Here is a 20,928-nt window from a genome sequence, read left to right on the forward strand (position 1 = left end):
GGTTGCGGTGAGCCGAGATCGCGCCATTGCACTCCAGCCTGGGCAACATGAGCGAAACTCCGTCTCAAAAAAAAAATAAAAATAAAAATAAAAACTCAACTGTAAAAAAATAAACAATCCAATTTAAAAATGGGCATAAGATTTGAACAGACACTTTGCCAAAGAAGATATGTAGATGGCAGAACACATGAGAAGATGCTCAACATCATTAGTCATTAGGGGAGTACAAACTAAAACATCTATTAACTTATTTAATTTTCACAATAATCTTATGAAGTAAATGTCACCATTAACCCCATTTTACAAACAAGTTACATACACTGAGGTTAAGCAATTTATTTAAAATGACAGAGCAGGCCAGGTGCAGAGGCTCATGCATGTAATCCCAGCACTTTGGGAGGCCGAGGCAGGTGCATCACCTGAGGTCAGTTCAAGACCAGCCTGGACAACATGGCGAAACCCTATCTCTACTAAAAATACAACAATTAACCAGGTATAGTTGTGCGTGCCTGTGGTCCCAGCTACTTAGTAGGCTGAGGCAGGAGAATCACTTGAAGCTGGGAGGTGGAGGTTGAAGTGAGCTGAGATCACACCACTGCACTCCAGCCTGGTCAACAGAGTGAATCTCCGTCTCAAAAAAATAAAATAAAATAAAATATAAATAGTAAAATAAAATAAAATGACAAAGCTTACTACTAGTGAGGCTTGGGTTAAAGTCAGCTTCAGTTTGACACCAAGCTCTGCTGTTAACCGTCAAACTACACTGCACTCTATTCTATGGCTACTAGATGTTTAGAAGATACTCTACCTGTGAATGAATCTATCTGAGATACTTATTAACTGATATTTTATGGAGAAATCCCTTACAATTCAGGAAGATAAATTCATACACCCAATTAGTCAGAAAGAGACAAAAAGAGAAATCCAAAGATCTACCTGTCATAATTTATACCACACTTTCCTACATACTGTACTGATTAACACAGGTAGTTGGTCTCTCTCTACTTATTTTTTGTTCTCCTTTCATAAATCCGTATGACACTTGCTACATAAAAATAGGCAAAAGTGAGCTTTTGTCATTCACAAAATTGCCAAAGGAAGTTTGAGTTTCTTACAGTAGCTAAAGAAGGAGGACTTTTTGAACTTGTTTGCTGGTATTAAAATTAATTTCTAAAGGCATGCAGGACAATGGTACTAAAAAGATTATTAATTTATGCAGCCTTGATTTGTGTTTATTCCTACCACATTGCCTTTGCCTGCATTCAGAATAGTTAATGAAAACTCACACATGCCAAAGTGCTGAGCAAAGACAAAAGGAAAATAATATAAAATATCTCCTTGGGGGAAAGAAAGAATAGATGTTACAGAAGACCATGTTTAATTATTGTTTTAAAAATAAAATTGGCCGGAAAAATTAATTGGGTGGTACCATTTAAATTGTACTATCTCTGCAAGGTCTAATTTTACTTTTAGAAGAAAACAGAACCAGATGTGTTTTTTCAGGAGGGAAATGGATCTTGCAGGTTTTTATAGTAGGATGTCTTTGGATCATTTCTTTTTATGTGTTCAAAATAAGTCCTAAAATGATGTGCTTTCCTGAAGTAGATAGTGAATGAGTTTGATTAGAGGCTAAAGAATGTATAAAGGCATGAACATATATAAGGTTCATGGTTAAACAACTCTGAACATGTTCAGTGACTATCTCCAAACCCCCATTAACAGACCATATAAGGTCCATAATTTGATAAATGAACAGCAGAAGTGCACCAGTGACCAGGAGGGAGGCGGGAGGGTCTGATTAAAGTCAAGAGAAGGCCGGGTGAGGTGGCTCACACCTGTAATCCCAGCACTTTGGGAGGCCGAGGTGGGCAGATCACAAGGTCAGGAGTTCGAGACCAGCCTGACCAACATGGTGAAACACCGCCTCTACTAAAAATACAAAAAAAATTATCCAGGCATGGTGGCAGCTGCCTGTAATCCCAGCTACTCAGGAGGCTGAGGCAGGAGAATCATTTTAATCCGGGAGGTGGAGGATGCAATGAGCTGAGATTGTGTCACTGCACTCCAGCCTGGGCGACAGAGTGAGACTCTGTCTGAAAAATAAATAAATAAATAATAAATAAAATCAAGAGAAGAGTATATGATACATTGGCTATTCATTCAACAAACAGACGCTGAGCACTTGCTAAGCACTGCACTAAGTTGAGAAGATACAGATAGGGCCACAACCTAGTCACCCACTGCCACTAGGAGCCCACAGTCTAGTATGGGAGATCTCAGAGCATCCAGGGGAAATTCAAGTGGCCTCATGTGACTGGAGTTTGTAATGCATATAACAAAGGATGGGGGACTATCAAAACAGAAGCTAGAGGAATATGAAGTGACCACCTATTAAACGGCTTTGTATGCCATGCCAAGGAGTTTTATATTTTTGTTTAAACACAAATAATCCATGTTTACTATAAAAAATTTTTAAAGTACAGAGAAGCAAAATGCAAAGAAATGCAATCACCTTTAATTTTACCACCTAAAGCTGTACACTCTCTGTGTGTGGCTGTGTGTCTGTCTCTCTCTCTCTCTCTGTGTGTGTGTGTGTATGTCTTTGTGTCTCTATGTCTCACTCTCTCAATAGATGATAGGTGGATAAATAGATATCAAAAGAAATTCATGTATACACACACACACATAGTTTCTCCTACTTAAATATATATCATGGATATTTATTCATGTTATTAAATATTTTCAACATCTTTTCAGTAGCTGCATAATATTCCATCATATTGCTGTCTTGTAATTTAACCAGTCTTTTCTTGATTGTTGTTTTCTATTTTTTGCAATATGGTAGGAGTTACTTTTGAAATGTAATTGTATTTGTGGCAGCTGTTGTCCAAAAACATGGCAGCTGTAGACTGCACCAGGGTAGAAATGGTAAAAAGAGAAGGAAGAAGAGGAGATCACTGAGGAATGAATAAGAGAGTCGTCAGATAGTATATGGAGAAAAAAGCAGATTCATGTAAGGTGCTTCCTAGTAGAGAGAGAGCACTAAGACAGAGGAAAGTGTCTGCCCATGCTATGGATCCTGCTAAGTTATTCATTCAACAAAACTTTATTGAACACCTACTCAAAACATATGGATAAACCTAGACCCTGGGTCCTAAAGTTACCTGACCAAGATTTCCAACATGATTCCTATGCAAGCTATAGTCAGGCAATGGTTCCCTTGAGGCATCTGACCCTTGAGAAAGAAAGAATAAAGTGGGCATGATAACTAGATTATCAACCACATGCTCCAAGTTCTATTTCTATATTTTAAATCATCAGAAAGCCACGTACCAGGACTGTATTATTTTAGCCTCCAAAGAAGTGTCTAAACTGAATTACGATTTAATATTACATGCTCACCCCTTATGTAGAAGGTCAATACAGGAATTATCCATTTTAACAGGGTTATTGTTCCTTTGCAAAACTATGGTTGAAGATTTCTACTATTACCTATTATCTTTCACATGAGGGAATATATAATAAATTTCAGAATAAAATTTATCTGGGGAAAAGAAGAATGCATAGTTTTCTGCTGCAACAATAAAACCATGCAAGCCAATATATTTTCCTGTTTACTTCCGCTGCTAGGAAATAGACTTGGATTGACTTATCTAGATACTTCATGGCAACCAAGCTTTTCGGTTCCTTAGTTGGTATCCCTGGTTTTTTAAATGTAAAAGTCCTATATTTTACAATGTCTAATTTTGTACACTACCTCCAATTCTCTTGAATGTGTAAGGAATGAAAGAATCTTAAATAAATTTGGTCACTAAAAGCTGTTTTGTAACAATTGGCCCACATGTTACTAAAAATTGGCTTGATGGTTGTCAATATGTGTGTTGGAGCTGTGAGAGTTGATCTTCATAGTTGATACTTTTGACTGTGGTATAATTAAGCAGTCTTCATATAATTAGTGCCTTGAAATGTGCCATTCTAATTTGTTTTTATAGCAGATAAATGTACACAGACAGTGCCAATAATATAGCATCTCATGATGTCTAAACTTCTAAAATAATCTGTAACCTCCATATGCAATGAATATAACCATGAGCCATCCTTTTTCTGCACAAATAGAAATAAAGAATGGAATGAATTAATATCAAAACTGCATGAAAGTTATCTCCTTTCTTCTCTATCACTGATTTGGAGAGGGATGACTTATAGAGAAAATTACTTAAAACCCTTCACCAGCTATCTACTTCCTTTTGAATACAGTCCAATCACTACGGTAAGATGTGCATGCTATGTTGATAAGTAAAAGGGACAAATTATAGAATAATATGACTCTGATTTTATTATATACACAAAATAGTCTAAAATATGCACTGAAATTGGTAATAAAATTAGAAATTACTTTTTAAATATATAATTTTTTATTTTTCTAAGATAAACGTGTTACTTCAATTATCAGGGAAAAAAATCATCCTTTCAAGATGTTCAAATATTCACACATTTCAGAATTTAGAGAACACCAGAGCTAGAAGAACACTAAAAGACCATCTGGCTCCTGTCTTCTTTAGGTCTGAGGACACCTAGGCTGAAGAAGGCAAGTGATATCCACAAAATCTCACAACCAATCAGTAGCAGAGCCTAGAACAGAACCAGAGCTTTGCCCAGTCCAGCTTCCTCTCTGAGAGGAACAGTGATCCTCTGGCAAGAGGTTACAGCAAGGACTTAGCGCTGGGGGCCAGGCTGGACTACAGAGCTCTAAGGTTCCTTGTAACTTTAAGAGTCTATGAAATGTAATCTGGTAATACAGCCTTCTCTCAGGTTGAACTTCCTAGAATCAGGCAAGAAAACAAAAGGATTTTTAAGGCAAAATTTTGAAGACAATAATTTTTAGACTTCAATGACAATACAGCTCTATAATTCAATATTTATTGTTAATTTCAGATGGAACAGCTTGCTGATTTAAAAATATTTCTACCTATGTGAAGAAAATGTGGCAGATAAACAGAGCTCTTTTGGCTGGCTTTGTGGCCCCTTGGTCCAGAAGCTTATTAAAGGCTATGTCAGGTGAACCATTTTTCTTCAGGGACTGGGAGTTTGCCTGAGCTTCCAAATTCCACATCCTTCCTTCCAACAGAATGGTCTTTCCCTTCAAAGCTTTGAACCGCTGAGCTGGAGCTACATAAAGCCTCTATCAAGTTAGTTTTTTGTTTTTGTGGTTGGTTGTTATTTGTTTGTTTGTTTGTTTTAGAGAGGGATAGGAGTAAATCAAACTAGCATGTTAACTTTTGGACCACTGGCCCCCAACCTCAAGTCACAAGCCAAACTATGGTGACTAAGTTACATCCTCCCAAATCTCCTGGCTAAACACAGAGGCAGGTGCGAAGTACAAACTTTTTTTTTTTTTCTTTTTTTTGAGACAGAGTCTCGCTCTGTCACCCAGGCTAGAGTGCAGTGGCGCGATCTCAGCTCACTGCAACCTCCATCTCCTGGGTTCTCCCGCCTCAGCCTCCCGAATAGCTGGGATTACAGGGCCCACCACCATGACCAGCTAATTTTTGCATTTTTAGTAAAGATGGGGTTTCACCATATTGGCCAGGCTGGTCTTGAATCCCTGACCTCAGGTGATTCATCCACTTTGGCCTCACAAAGTGCTGAAATTGCAGGTGTGAGCCACTGCGCCCAGCCAAGTACAGAAGATGAGAACAAAACTCTTCAGTAATAGTAATGATGGTGATGACTATGGTGCTTTGTCCTGTCAGCAGCAACTCCCAAGGATGGACTAGGCCAACAGTTCTTCAGAGGCCATCTTGGCCCTAGTCTGTGTTGGGAGACAATTTCTGGTGGATCTCTTGTGTTTTTGTACATCTTGTGAGCAGACGCACTGAGTGCCTTTGTTCTGGAATACTCTTTTCAATACTGTTTAGACAGAGATAGTGTCTTACTCTGGGGGGAAAAAGCAGGTTTGCTTACAGCCATTGAAGATATAGTTGACTACTGTGCAGTATAATAAATATAATGTCCCTCTCTGGAGCAAAGGGCTGGCATGCTTACTGCCTGTTATAAAAGATTTGAGCCCCCTAAGCTTGGGGTTCCTCTTCTATAATAAAACCCCCTGAGTGAGCAGATGTCATGTGGCCCTCTTCATATCATCTTGTGGGTACCAAGGCTCAAGAGAAAATGCTGAAATTTTGGCTACTGCTACTGTTGTGAGTAATCAACTGTTCTTCATCTCTGATCCAAGAGTCTTGTGCCTCCTGCCAGCAACCAAGAAACTGTCTTAGCTAACTTGCTGGCTTGCAAGTAAGTCAAAAAATCCCAGACCCTTCACAGTTTTTAGCAGTCTATAATTTCTGACTGGAGTCATATGAAATACACGGGAGGAATTAGAAAGAAAGTAAGGAACCTACAGCCTAAAGATTAAAGGATTGCTAGTAGCTCAAGATAACCATTCTTGTATAATAACTACATATGTTTTTGACAATTATTATTAACGACTTTAATTGCAACTGGGGCCTCAGGGTCACAAAACCTCCTCAGTGCCTGATTTGGAGTAATAGTGATAAAAGAACAGGTTTATCCACCTAATAGATGGATAAAAGAACACCTAATCCAACATGTGTTCAAAGGTGGGTTTAGGCAGAAGTTAAACTGCCCTGTAAAGGAATTCCTTATAAGAACGAAGAAATCTAGTCACCACTGATCAGTTCTGTACCTCGCTTTAGTTTAACTCTCAGACCAAATATCAACAAGCGTTTTTTGATATTTTGGTCAATTTACATAGCATCATTGTTAGAAAAATAAAATATTCAGAATAACTAATTCATTGTTGAGGGTTTGTGGTAACTTTTTCTTTTTTCTTCTTCTTCTTTGTGTGTGTGTGTGTGTGTGTGTGTGTGTGTGTGTGTGTGTGTGAAAGAGCACGCTTTATCGAGAAGCAGACTGCTCCACAGTGACTGACAGATGAAGGCCACCCAATGGGCACTTACACATTGTACTCCAAAAGACACAGGATGTTTTGCTAATAAAAACCAATGGGAATAGGGATTCCTCTGGGCAACTCCCCCAACCTCATCCCTTTCAGGGATAGAGAAATCTCCCATTTTCCTGATGGTAGCTGTGGTTCACTAGAGATAGAGCCACTCAGAGGTGCCTTCCTGTTTCTTATAAAGAACATTTTTTTTTTAAGATTTTTTGAAGTCTTCATTTGTTACTTTCGTTCAGCGTTCTCTTAAGGCCATCAGACCAGCTTCTGTACAGATTGTCTTGATGTCAGCACCAGAGAGGTCATCTTTAGCCATGATTAAGTCGTCCACGGTTACATCATTGGCCAGCGTCATCCTCCTTGTGTGAATCTGAAAGATGTGCTTCTTAGTCTTTCCATCAGGCAGGGGGAACTCGATCTTCCTGGCAATGCGGCCTGCTCTGATAAGTGCTGGATCCAAAGTTTCTATTTGGTTTGTGGCCATGGTAACTTTCACATCTCCCCTGGAATCAAATCCATCCAACTGGCTCAACAGTTCTAACATTGTTCACTGAATTTATCTCTCACCACCAGAATTTGAGTCATATCTTTTTGTCCCAATGGCGTCAATTTCATCAGTAAACACGATGGACGGTGCATGCTCTTCAGCAACTCGAAACAGCTCCCATACAAGTTTGGGCCCATCATCTAGGTACTTCTGAATAAGTTCAGAGCCAACCACACTCTCAAGAAAGTGGCTGAGGTTTGGTTTGCTACTGCTTTGGCTAACAAGGTTTTGCCTGTGCCAGGTGGACCATGGAGAATGACCCCCTTAGGAGGCTTTATACCCATCTCTTCATAATATTCAGGGTGGGTGAGAGGAAGCTCCACAGATTCCTTAATTTCCTGAATTTGGTTGTCCAAGCCCCCAGTATCAGCATAGGTCTCCTGGCCTTTTCCACCTTCATCACTGTGACCAGGGGATCCATGTCATCCATTACTACCCCTGTCACGGCAGGTACCTTGTGGTTGAGCAGGACTGAGCAGCCAGGTTCCAGCAGATCCTTGTCTACAAACGACAGAATGCTGATGTAGTGTTCTGAGCCCACAGATGTCGACACGATGGCATGATTATCATCGATGATCTCTTCCAAGGTTCCTACTGACATCAGGGTGCCCGTCAGATCATCCACTTTTGATCTTTCCTCCTCTTGCTTTTCTTCTAATGGCTTCATTTGTTCCTGATTTCTAATGAATTCTTTCTCCATGGTAAGATAGTCTTTAATTCTCTCTAACTTCAGTAATTTTAACCGGCACTGAATGTGAGGTGTCACTAGTGGCAATTTGCTGGCAGCATCTGGTCCCTTTGTTTTCTTCTTCTTTTCCCCCTCTCTAATTGGTACAGGAGGTTCATATTTCTTTTTCTTGTCCTTGTCATCCTTCTTGCCAACTCCAGGACCATGACCACCACTCTGACTTTGACCCATCTTGCCTTGGCCACCCCTTTTTCATTTTTATTTCCAGCTCATTATAAACCATACAATATGCCAATGTATTCTCTTAGTGCAATCATACAAAACAAATATAATGCACGACTGGAACTCTTTATTCAGCAGTGGCCATGTTCCAAAAACTAACTGCAAAAGATGTTACTTCCACTCCAAAAAACAAACAGTAATTCTTGAATGTCTATAGAAAACTGAATGGATTTTGAGAATTGCTAGATTATTGCTTTACTCTTCAAAAAAAAATCAGTAATTACATCTTGCTGGGAAGTTACATTATTCAAAATATGTCATTTTAATAGCCTACTTCTCTCGATTCTAAAATGTAACCCCATTTTTCATTTATGAATATTGTTATTTCTGCAATTAAAATGACTCATAATTTATTTTTTCCTGATATACTAGACTATGCCAACCAATCCTTATCTCCATTTATAAAGATGAAGGGAGATGAAAGGGATGTTTCCATCTTCTCTTCCATGTCTTACAAATAAGTCAAGGTCCCCCACTGTCTTTGCCTCAAAGGGTCCCAAAAGTACTTGCGGAAACAGATGTGATGTGAACCTCATACTGAGTGCTTGAGTCTTTTTGCTCCCTGAACACATTAACTTGACATTTGGAAATATCGTGTTTGAAAGTGATTATCACATGTAAATTTCTTAAATATTTCTGATAGAAAAAAAGGTCTGCAGGGTATCAATGGAAACAATAGTTTAATTAATTTTTACATTCTGAATAAGCCTGAATTTCCCCATCCCTTATACATACTCCTGGTTTGGGGCCAAATTTCTTCTTCAAATGTGGATTCAGAAGTTTGCTCTATCTGTCAAAGCCACAGCAACCCTTCTTGCTCCTGGCCTAACTGAAATATTGGTACTACCAAGGTTAAAGCAGTGCTAAAGGCCATAATCACGTGGGATTTTCTCCCCCAACATCTACCCACCTTCTGTGAAGAAAGTAGTACAAGTGTTTTTACCAGGTCCTCTTTAACACCGTTAGTGGGAGGTGACAGAAGCAGCTCCAGTGGGCTGATGGGGCAAGATTATTGACCCAGTGTTAATGGAGCAGGCTTCAACAGGCAGCTGATCCAGTTCCCCCACACAGCGGCAAAAGAAGGCAGCTTTTCAGGACAAAGTTCCAGCAGGAAAAAGAAATAGGTGATGGGAACCCAGCGCTGACTGGTTGCTCGGAAAGACTTCATCTCTCAGGATCAAGTTTCTTTAGATGAAAGTCCCCTACCTCCAACCCATGTGCATATACAAAAACACTACCATCAGCATCAACACTATCTGCTTTTCCTTTCTGGAGACCGCTGGGAGGGCCTTGCTGGCCAAAGAAACCAGACAGGAAGCAGGATTTTCAGAACCTATGAGTGTTTTTCATCTCCTAGCCCCCAAAGCATTTTTGGCTCCCCCTTGTGGGAAGAAGTTGAATTAACGCATACCTTGCAGGGAGACCCAGGACTTTTATCAGGGGGGTCTGGGTATCCTGGTAGACTTATTTTAAACAAGTTGGATGTCTTAATTAGCTTGATTGTGGGAATCATTTCACAGTGTATACATATATCAAATCACCATGCTGTATACCTTAAATATATATAATTTTTTGAGTCAAATTATACCTCAACAAAACTGAAGGGAGAAAAATTTAAAATACTCAAGAGGGTGCTTGGGTGAAGGCAAATGAGTCATCAGCACTGATATGGTAATTCTCAAGCACATGACTGGTTTTTGCCCTTTGTTCTCCCCAATTATAAAAATCTGTATCATTTAAGATATCTCAGAACAGTCATGTGTATCTTCTGGCTAATAATAATTAGAAATGTGGCTCTACACTCATAACCTTGAACACTAAAATAGAAGAAAAAAAAGGAACTAGATATTAGGAGGTCTAGATTCTAGTTCCAGCTCTATCACAAGCTTAACTGGGTGATTTCTGACAAGTCGCTTAGCTGCTCGAGTCACTATTTTCCCCTAAGTGGTGATAATATCCTTTATAGATACTTCACTAAGCTGTTGAGAGTTTCAACTTAGAGAGGACGCTAAAGTAATAGCAGAAGCTATAGTGTCTTATATCTTACATATGTAGGTTTATAGGCTATATATATGACCCTTGGAGTTCCCTCTCAGTGACTTTAGGCAGTATTATATCTTCTAAGAAGGCATACAGCACCTATTAAGGTAATTGAGGCTGGAGGAGGGGGCTTAGAAGGGATTACATAGAGAGTTTGAGTCAGACAGGTTTCAATCTCAACCCGAATGCATCACTAATTCACTATGTGATCTTGGGAGCCTCAGTTGCTTCATCTCTAAAACGGGGTTAAAGATAATAGTACCTATCACGTGGGGTTGTTGTGATGGTTAAATGAGATAATACATACAGCCCACTTGGCACATTATTTGGTACATAGAAGAAAATTCATAGATGTTAACTATCATCATTCTCATCACCATCACCATCATCACCACTCTTTTCCTGTCCTTTGACAAAAGTTTTAGTCTAAGTTTCTCAGAACCAGTGCGTTATATAGACAGAGTAGGTCAAAGGAGAACGCTGGAGTTATGCTGTAGTTGGAGAAGGGGTGGTTTAAAAGGCCACATTTGAAGAATACCCAATAAAAGAATTTTTGAAAAGGTAGAGCTTTGTTTCTATCCTGATGATACCTAGGATTATGAACTCCTTATGGCAGTATTGGGCATTGAGACTTCAAGGAATAGTTGACGATGACCATCAGGCATCTTTTCTGGTTCATAAATAAGTGTTTGCAACAAGCCATAAATATTATATCTATGTATATGTTTACTTTTGCCCATTTATCCCTAATGTATTGCCTATATTTTAAAAACATTCTTCTGTCAAAGTTTTATTTTTTCTTTTTTGAGAAACGGTCTTGTTCTGTCACCTAGGCTGAAGTGTAGTGGCACATTCATGGCCTACTGCATGCTCAACCTCCCAGCCCCAAGTAATCTGCCCACCTCAGCCTCTTGAATAGCTGGGACCTAATAGCACCACCACACCTAGCTAATTTTATAATTTTTTTTTGTAGAGATGGGGTCTCCCTATGTTGCCCAGGCTTGGTCTGAAACCTCTTGGCTCAAGCAATCCTCCTGCCTGGGCCTCCCAAATTGCTAGGATGACAGGTGTGAGCCACCAGGCCCGGCCCGAAAGCTTTCTTATAATTTATTTTTGCCAGTGTGGCATTCACCCACACTGAAAAGCATAAAGATGCCTATAATTAGAGATGTCACAATGCATAAAAGATTCATTCAGCAAACACTCCAATGTCAACTTCATGTCAGATATCAGAAAGGGGGTACAGGAAGAGTAGGCTTAGAGAGAAAAGTGAGCAGTTAGAATTTGAAAATGGTCAATTTGCAATACGTTTTAGAGATAGGTGTCTCAAACAAAAGAAGTTTAGGCAGAAAATATGGATGTGAGACCTCAGTAGTGGGCACCTGTAACGGTTAACACTGAGGGTCAATTTGATTGGATTGAGGAGTACAAAGTATTAATCCTAGGTGTGTCTGTGTGGGTGTTGCCAGAAGAGATTGACATTTGAATCGGTGGGCTGGGGAAGGCAGATCCACCTTTAATCTGGTGGGCACAATCTAATCAGCTTCCATTGAATATAAAGCAGGCAGAAAAACATGAAAAGGAGAGATGGGCCCAGCCTCCCAGTCTACATCTTTCTCCCGTGCTGGATGCTTCCCGCCCTCGAACATCAGACGCCAAGTTCTTTAGTTTTGGGACTCGGACTGACTCTCCTTGCTCCTCAGCTTGCAGGCAGCCTGTTGTGGGACCTTGTGTCATGTAGGTTATTATTTAATAAACTCCCTGCTGGGCACAGTGGCTCACACCTGTAATCCTAGCACTTTGGGAGGCCGAGGTGGATGGATCACCTGAGGTCAGGAATTTGGGACTAGCCTGGCCAACATGGCAAAACCCTGTTTCTACTAAAAATACAAAAATAAGCTGGGCATGGTGACAGGCACCTGTAGTCCCAGCTACTCGGGAGGCTAAGGCAAGGAGAATTGCTTGAACCTAGGAGACGGAGGTTGCAGTGAGCAAAGACTGTGCCATTGCACTCCAACCTGGGTGACAGAGTGAGACTCCATCTCAAAAAAAATTAAATTAAAATTTTTAAAATGCCCCTATATATATAATACATTGTAGTAGATATATATATATTATATATATCCTATAAGTTCTGTCCCTCTAAGAGGCATATATATTACATTATAGGATATATCTATCTATCTATCTATCTATATATCTCCTATATATAGATACACATATATAGTATCCTATAAGTTCTGTCCCTCTAAGAGAACCCTAATACAGCACCCTTGATGTCACCCAGGTAAAGCATATACAGTGAGAATAAAGAGCTAAAGATAAAGATAAGTCCCTGAGGAAACATGTTGAAAGGTCGGACTGAAGAAAGAGCTCCATGAAAGTGATAGACAAAATAAGGCGAGGAGGAAAGAAGAGAGCCAGGAGCACATGCCAGCCCAGAAATTACAATAGGAGTTTCTATACAGAAACTATTAAGCCATAATGTAGGAACTTCTGTTATTGTTATTATTATTTTTTTTTAATACTCAGAATGTTTTTTTCCTCATTCATATGGATAGTGTGATAGCCAGCTTCCAAGATGGTTCCCAATAATGCACACCTTCTGATATTCTTGACCTTGGATAGTCTCCTTCCGCAATTTATCAGGCTTGGCCCTGCATGGTCAATAAAACACTGAGGTAGTGATGATGTGTGACTTCCAAGTATAGGCCAAAAATGGCATTGTAGCTTCCATCTTGGTCTCTTGGATTACTTGTTCTGGGAAAAACCAGTTGCCAGGCTGGTTATTACAGAAGACCTTATGTAGAAGCCCACAAGGAAAGGAACTGAGAGCCACCAGTTACAGTCAGCTCCAACTTGCCAGCCATGTTAGTGAGTCACTAGGAAACAGGTCTTCCAGCCCCAGACAAGCCTTCAGATGACTGCAGCCCCAGCCAAGATTAGATTGCAACCTGATATGGTTTGGAAGTGTGTCTCCTCCAAATCTCATGTTGAAATGTGATTCCCAATGTTGGAGGTGGGGCTTGGTGGGAGGTGATTGGGTCATGGGGACGGGTCCCTCATGAATGGTTTAGCACCATCTCCTTGGTTATAAGTGAGTTGTCACTCAGTTAACTCAGGTGAGATCTGGTTGTTTAAAAGAGCGTGACACCTCTACCTCTCTCTTGCTCCCACTTTTGCCATGTGATGCAATTGTTCCCCCTTCACCTTCTGCCATAATTGGAAGCATCCTGAAGTCCTCACCAGAAGCAGATCCTGGAACCATGCTTCCTGTACAGCTTGTAGAACCATAAGTCAATCAAACCTCTTCTCTTTATAAATTGCCCAGTCTTAGATATTTCTTTATAGCAATGCAAGAACAGCCTAACATACAACCCCGTTAGAGACCTCCAGCAGGAATCATCCAACCTAGCCATTCCCAAATTCATAACCCACAGAGACCATAAGAGGTAATAAATTATTATTGCTGTTTTAAGCAAATGAGTTTTGGGATGATGTGTTATGCAGCAATAGATAACTATACAAATGGTTACCTCGCAGGAATCTAGACAATAATTTAAATATCTGCAAAGCTTTTGTGACAACTATGTAACTATGCATTTCCTGATACCAAAAAAAATGTCTTCCACAAAGTCATTTTTAATACATTTCATTGCACTTTTTTCCTGTCCTTTATTACATAGCTGTTGCCAGGAATCTTTCCTTAGCTTATATATCCTTTTAGCAAGAGATAAAGTCTTACATAATAGATCTCACAGAAGACAATCATCACAAGAAAACAAAAAGAGTAATCAACATGTCCTCTGAAAGAGAAAATATGGCTAGCAAAATATACCTGTGAGGAAAGACAAGTTAACCATGGCAGCTAAGGCCAGTAGAGCCTTCAAAACATGACTCTGTGAAGGGAGAAAAGGAGGTGTGAGGCAGGAGGAATGAGGAATAGCTGGTCAAAGGGTAAACTTTCAGTTATAAGATGAATAACTTCTGGGGATCTAATGTACGACATAGGGACTACGTTAATAAAATTGTATACTTGAAATTTGCAAAGAGAGTAGATCTTAAGTGTTCCCACCACACACACACAAATGGTAATGAGTTGAGGTGATTGTTGTGTTAATTAGCTTGATTATGATCATCATTTCACCATGGATATCAAATGATTACACTGTACACTTTAAACCTACACATTCAATCACACTTTAACAGAGCTGGAAAGAAAACACATGACTGGACACTCCCTAGTGAGGTAGATTGTACTTATTCTTCATAAGATAAAGCAGGAGGTCACCAGCCATACAACTCCAGGCCTGTTTGTATAGGGCCCCTAGATCAATGGGAGGCTGAGTATAGTTATTTGTAAAACCTTATTTGGCAAATCCATTTTGCTTTCAAGAAAAAAGAAGAAAGGTAAATAAAAGAATAAACCAGAACTTATTCTTCACATAGTAAGGGAGGCAAAACTTGTTTCACAAAACACTCTCACTCTCCCCACATCCCCTAACACTCTGCTGTTACCTACAGTGAAGATTCTAGAAAGCAGAGTAAAGATATAGATAAGTTACAAGAATAACAGCATATAAGGAAAAATTATGATTTTAAATATTCGGTTCCATTTTTAGACCACATGCCCCTACCAATGTTTAGCTCAAAAATATCTTCACTGGTGAGCAGTGTGAAGAAGAAGAGGCGAGAGCGACCCCCGGACCGACCAAAGCCCATGTGCCACTGCATCCCTCTCTCAGTGCCTACGTCTCGCTGCTGTCACCACTATGTCCAAGAGAAAGGCTGAAGCGGATGCTAAAGGAGATAAAGCCAAGGTGAAGGACGAACCACAGAGAAGATCCACAAGGTTGTCTGCTAAACCTGCTCCTCCAAAGCCAGAGCCCAAGCCTAAAAAGGCCCCTGCAAAGAAGGGAGAGAAGGTACCCAAAGGGAAAAAGGGAAAAGCTGATGCTGGCAAGAAGAGGAATAACCTTGCAGAAAATGGAGATGCCAAAACAGACCGGGCACAGAAAGCCGACGGTGCTGGAGATGCCAAGGGAAGTGTGTGCATTTTTGATAACTGTGTACTTCTGGTGACTGTACAGTTTGAAATACTATTTTTTATCAAGTTTTATAAAAATGCAGAATTTTGTTTTAGTTTTTTTTTTTTTTAAAGCTATGTTGTTAGCACACAGAACACTTCATTGTTGTTTTGTGGGAAGGGGCATATGTCACTAATACAATGTCTCCAAAGCTGGATTCATGTGGGGAAATGCCTTTCCCTTCTAGTTTTGAGAGACTTCCTCTTGGCTCCCAGGAGGAGGGATTCCCTGACTTTGACACACATGGCCACCTTGGCACACAAAAGCCTTGTGGTATGGAAAAACAAATTCGTTTTTATGACCTCTTCTCCCTTTCTGTCTTTCAGCATAGACTTAACTCCCTTAAGCCCAGACATCTGTTGGGACCTGACCCCCAGTCATTGGTTACCAGTGTGTCAGGCAATCTGGACTTGCCAGTGATGCCACTGAGATGGCACCTGTCAAAAGAGCAGTGATTCCATTTCTAGATTGCAGATCTTCAGATAAATTCTGCCATTTTCATTTCACTTCCTGAAAGTCAGGGTCGGCTCATGAAAAGTTGTTAAACAACATGCTAAATGTGAAATGTCAACCCTCACTCTAAACTTTCCCTGTTCAGAGCATCAGATGAAGACTTCATTGGGTTTTATAGGGGCTTTCTGATTTTTGGTAGTCCATCAAAGAAGGCAGTTTCAAAGTTGTTGTATACTGTTAACGATCGTCTGCCCATGTCCTGCCTGACATACCATGATTGTTTATGGAAAGTATCTTTAATAAAGCTGGATACAGTTTGGCTTGGAAAAAAACAAAAACAAAACAAACAAAAAAAATGTCTTCACTGTAGAAAAAGAGTAAAAACTCAGTGGTTGGCAGCCGGTGGAAGCTATAGAAAAAATGCTTAATCCAGGGCCAAAGCCTGAGGGTTCCACTTTAGAAGACAGGGATCTTGTAGGTAACAGCAGAAGGAACATAAATAAAAACTTCCCTTTTTGCACTCCCCTCAGAGTCCTCCTTGGTGGGAGTAGGAAGCTACCTTCCAAGTTTAGACAAACAACTTTCTTGTATATGCTAATTTGGAATACATAAGGTGTTGGTCAGGAGAAACACAAATGACACTTAAAATAGATCAGATGAAATGAAAGGGGAAGTCCCGCCTGAAAGGAGCTGAAAACTGTGAGAAATTGCACAAAAGTGTAAAATACAGTATGGAGAGTGCATAGCTGCAAAGTAGTCGAGTCCTGCTGACTCAAAATAATGAGAATTAGGCTTGGGATAACAATGTGGCTGGCTGAGGATAGAAAATGGGGGTTTGAGTAAAGCTTTTCTTTCATCAAATATGAGGGGAATTTAGGAAAAGTTTAGCCTTCAAGCAAGAATAATAGAACTAGAAAGAGAAAGTCCACTCCTCAGACACTCAGAAAAAGTTCCCAGTGTTCTGGGATCAAAGTGAGTCCCAGTAGCTAAACATAAGTACCTAAGGCCTTGGACTCCCTCAGAATTCTCTCTTGAGCTGAACAATGCCACATTCCCTGGAGTTTAGGAGACGGTGGTTACAAGTGACCCTAAGAGAACTCAGAAATATTTGTTAATGCTCATCCAAATAAAACGACAAAAACAGCACATTCAATAAAAAGAATATCAATTGTGTTTGGCAAATGAGTGCTAAAGGATGCTGTATGATTAACTTTCATTTACTATAATCTGCTGATTACAAACTTCCCAGGGTCTTCCTCTCTCACAGTTTTAATGAGATCCTTGTAAATTCACTTTTCCATGTTACAAATAAAATATTAAGAGACATTTTTTCATTTAGTTATCCTCCATCCAGGTGTTTGATTTTGGGGACCTTCATAATGCTCCCAAATTCAAAACTTGGAGTGAGTGGAGATTTGTATAATCTTGACCCAAAATTCTTGAGGTGATGGTGGGAAAAGGTACATAGGTGTAAGCCTGCCTAGGCTATAATTTTGATTAAAGGAATTCAGACTTAGGAAAGGATTACTGTGCATACCATAACTAGAGTGAAGTGAACAAAATGTTGCCCAGCAAGGATGTTTGCTTCACATGCAAATAACTGTTTGAAATTAGTATACCAGGCTCTACCTCTAAAGTGGTTGAAAAGTTTGCTCTTTTAAGCAGTTTAAAAGCTCCCTCAGGAAATCTTGTTTACAAATTAACAGAATACTGAATTAATGAGGTTCAACTGCTTTCTTTTTAAATAACTTCAAATACAAACTAACCCTGACACATATGGAAATAATCCTCTTCCCACTCCAATGATACACTGGACCTCAAAAACATAACTTTTCTTTTGGGAGTTGCTCAAGACTTCTTGCCAGTTTCATTTTCTAATGGCATCCTTCTGAAGCGAATGATGAATACTCTAATATTTACCTCCTTTATACATGACATAGCTAATGAAAGTACATATTAGTATTCCCCACTACTCTTTTCATATTTTTCTCCAAAGACCTGAAGGAATGGTTTGGTTTCACAATCATTATAAATTTATTATACTGAACTAGTGAACTAGTCTGGATGAGAACCAGAATGATATCCAACATGAAAAGGCAAAATTCACCCAGTTCTGTAAAATTGCCTTCCTTCTGAAATCCTAAAAAAAAGGTAGTTCCTTTTATTTTCTTTACGTTGTGCTTTCTAACTGCCACCAGAATAGCTTATATTTGTAGTTTAATCAGTACTAATAAAAGCATGCTATATTGTTTTTGCGCCTGTGAGTTATAGATGAATTCTAAGATTTGCTACAACAAGCTTTGGTATCATTGTATCAAATGAAATCTCATCACCTAAACCAGCTTTGTTTATAGAATTCACTCTGAATCTTCCATTACCTGAACTTTTCCTTACGGTAACTAACAGATAATAGATTTTTTTCCCTAAGATTTGTTTCCACGGATACCTTAAATGTTCTTTATTTTGAAATCCCAAGTATGTGTCCCCTCCAGCCACATAGCAAAGAAAAAGTCAAGAGTAGTTAATTTAGGTGGATTTATCTAATCAAATTATATGTATACATACATATAACTGAGTATATGCATATGAGACAAGATTAAGACAACAGACATCCAGCAAGGCAAACCTATAAAATGTTTCAAGATGAAATGACATAATTACACGTGATACCACATACAGGGCATTTGTCTACAGTTTGCCATCTGCAGTAAGGAGTATTTTTATTTCTCTTGCCAAAGGGTATATTTTATGCTCTCTTACTTCACAATGGGCACAGATCGCTTTTAAAAAAAAAAAAAAAAAAAAAATGCTTAAAAAGCTGATTCCTGCTTGAAGATTTCTTTCCCTACCGCGATTTTCATTATTCAGGAAGAATATCTTATCGTATGAATTGTGGATTTCATATGCTCTCAATTTCAGATCCCACTGCGCATGCACTTGCTGAAAGCAGACATCCGACTGCCTATATAATAGTTTTATAAATGGAACGAGTTGGCTTAAATTGGAACAATTTTAGGAGACTTTTCCATTGCCTATTTTCAATGACAGCTCTACAGCTCAGGGCTTTCAAATTTGAAAGAAAGATCTTTTACAGCAGTGAGCACAGGCACATATCTACAAACAAGAAATTTTCATAAGTCATGCTCAAAAATATGAATGAACTGTTTTCTAAACTAAAACTGGTTAATCCTCAGGGTTTTGCCCACTTACAGAAAAAAGTGCAATTCTGAGTGTCTGACTTGGGTGGGAGTCAGAAATCATGGCTAATATTTTGAGTTATTTCTCTGGTGCCCTCTTCTATTAATGAAGAGAAGTTGACCATAAGAAAAGAAATTTGTATCAAAAAATACTATTTAGAAGAGACAAAAGAAACAGCTATTTGCAGGGATGTGTGTTTGATTGTTTTTTTCTGAAAACAGAAGCAGAGGTTAACAAAAAAAATCAATGCTGCCACTTCAATGAAGGAAGAGAGAAGGGATGTCATTGCAAATGCATGAAGTGATAGAGGAGAGGGAAATATTTTTTCATATTTCTTATACAAGGTCAGTCAGTATTAATACAAACAAAAGTGGAAAGAGATGCTGCCAATAATTATTATGAAAGCATCCATTGCAGCCAAGAATTCAAAATTAGTTCAGACTCAAACCTAAATCAGAGACTAATGACACTTTATGGTTACTGACTCTATGCTTGTTTTGTGGGGTAAAGAAATTCAGGGGAGGGGTTCAAGGAAAAAACAGAAAAATAATTTTTTATCTTAAAATAAATCCATCATAGCCCTGTTTCCTAAAACGCTCTATGGTATTCATCCCATAGAGCACACAGATAGAGAAGGGTAATGGACTGGAAGATGAACTAGGAGATACACAATCTTCACATAAACCTACTGAAGGGGCCATACCAAACAAAAAGCAGCATTGAAGCATGCATGCTGATAGACTGCAACAACATCAATGCTGATCACATTCCCATAGGAAACTGAAATCAATTGGAAATAGACAACAAATCTAGCATTTCTAGTGACATTGATGAATTTTTTTCATGAAAGTCATTAAAAGCATGATGTTCAAAGGCACACCCTTCCTTTATGGTATATAGTCTCTATAAGAGCCATGCAGCCTCATAAGCAGAGTACCAGCAAGGTACAAATCAGTGTTGTGGGAAAAGGAGGGCTGATATGTTGCAGCACTTAGAACGGTGGCTGACCCACTCTCTAAATATCTCTGGGAAGAAGAGAATAAGGAAAGATGCATAGAATACAGAGGTTTAGAGAAAAAGAAAGATCATCAAAGCAATGGAGAGTAAGGGAGTTGGGAGTACAGACAATGACAGTGGGACTATGTAAGCCTAGATAAAAATGGGGGAAACATTTAATAAGTCTTGCAGGATATGATACACATGGCTGATCTCCATCTGTACTGAAGACAGAACAAGATAAAATACCCTTTACAAGAGTTTGGTTAAATAGACAGCAAATGTTTGAGCAGATTACTGAGGAAAACTAAAGATATTTTAAAATAAAATGTATTCTCACCTAACTAGGACAAACTAGGCTGGACAACAGATTAAATGAGTTTACAGAAGCGCCATAAGGCTATAATAACTTCCTGATCGATTCTAGTAAGAACTCTGAAATTCAAATGCAAATTTTATAGACTAGGGAGGTATACCCCGTACTGACCTGTCAAGATATAACAATAATACGTCTGGTTGGACACAGTGGCTCACGCCTGTAATCCAACCACTTTAGGAGGCTGAGGCAGGTGGATCATGAGGTCAAGAGATCGAGACCAGCCTGGCCAACATGGTGAAAATCTGTCTCTACTAAAAATACAAAAATTAGCTGAGCGTGGTG

The 20,928-nt window shown here is 39.2% G+C and overlaps 2 protein-coding genes and 1 pseudogene across 2 annotated transcripts in view; 1 reads left to right on the plus strand and 2 right to left on the minus strand.

Annotated features, from left to right (window-relative positions):
* Nucleotides 1–20,928, minus strand: part of GPC3 (glypican 3) — a 396,452-nt gene that overhangs the window by 235,371 nt on the left and 140,153 nt on the right. The gene's annotated exons all lie outside the window — the stretch shown is intronic.
* Nucleotides 6,990–8,444, minus strand: LOC108291552 (annotated as a pseudogene).
* Nucleotides 15,229–16,429, plus strand: LOC108291553 (non-histone chromosomal protein HMG-17-like). Its single transcript, XM_037732616.1, has one exon. The coding sequence runs from the start codon at nt 15,306–15,308 to the stop codon at nt 15,690–15,692; it is 387 nt and encodes a 128-aa protein (XP_037588544.1). The 5' UTR covers nt 15,229–15,305; the 3' UTR covers nt 15,693–16,429.

The sequence above is a fragment of the Cebus imitator genome, unplaced genomic scaffold, assembly GCF_001604975.1.
Source record: "Cebus imitator isolate Cc_AM_T3 unplaced genomic scaffold, Cebus_imitator-1.0 Scaffold458, whole genome shotgun sequence".
Taxonomy (NCBI): domain Eukaryota; kingdom Metazoa; phylum Chordata; class Mammalia; order Primates; family Cebidae; genus Cebus; species Cebus imitator.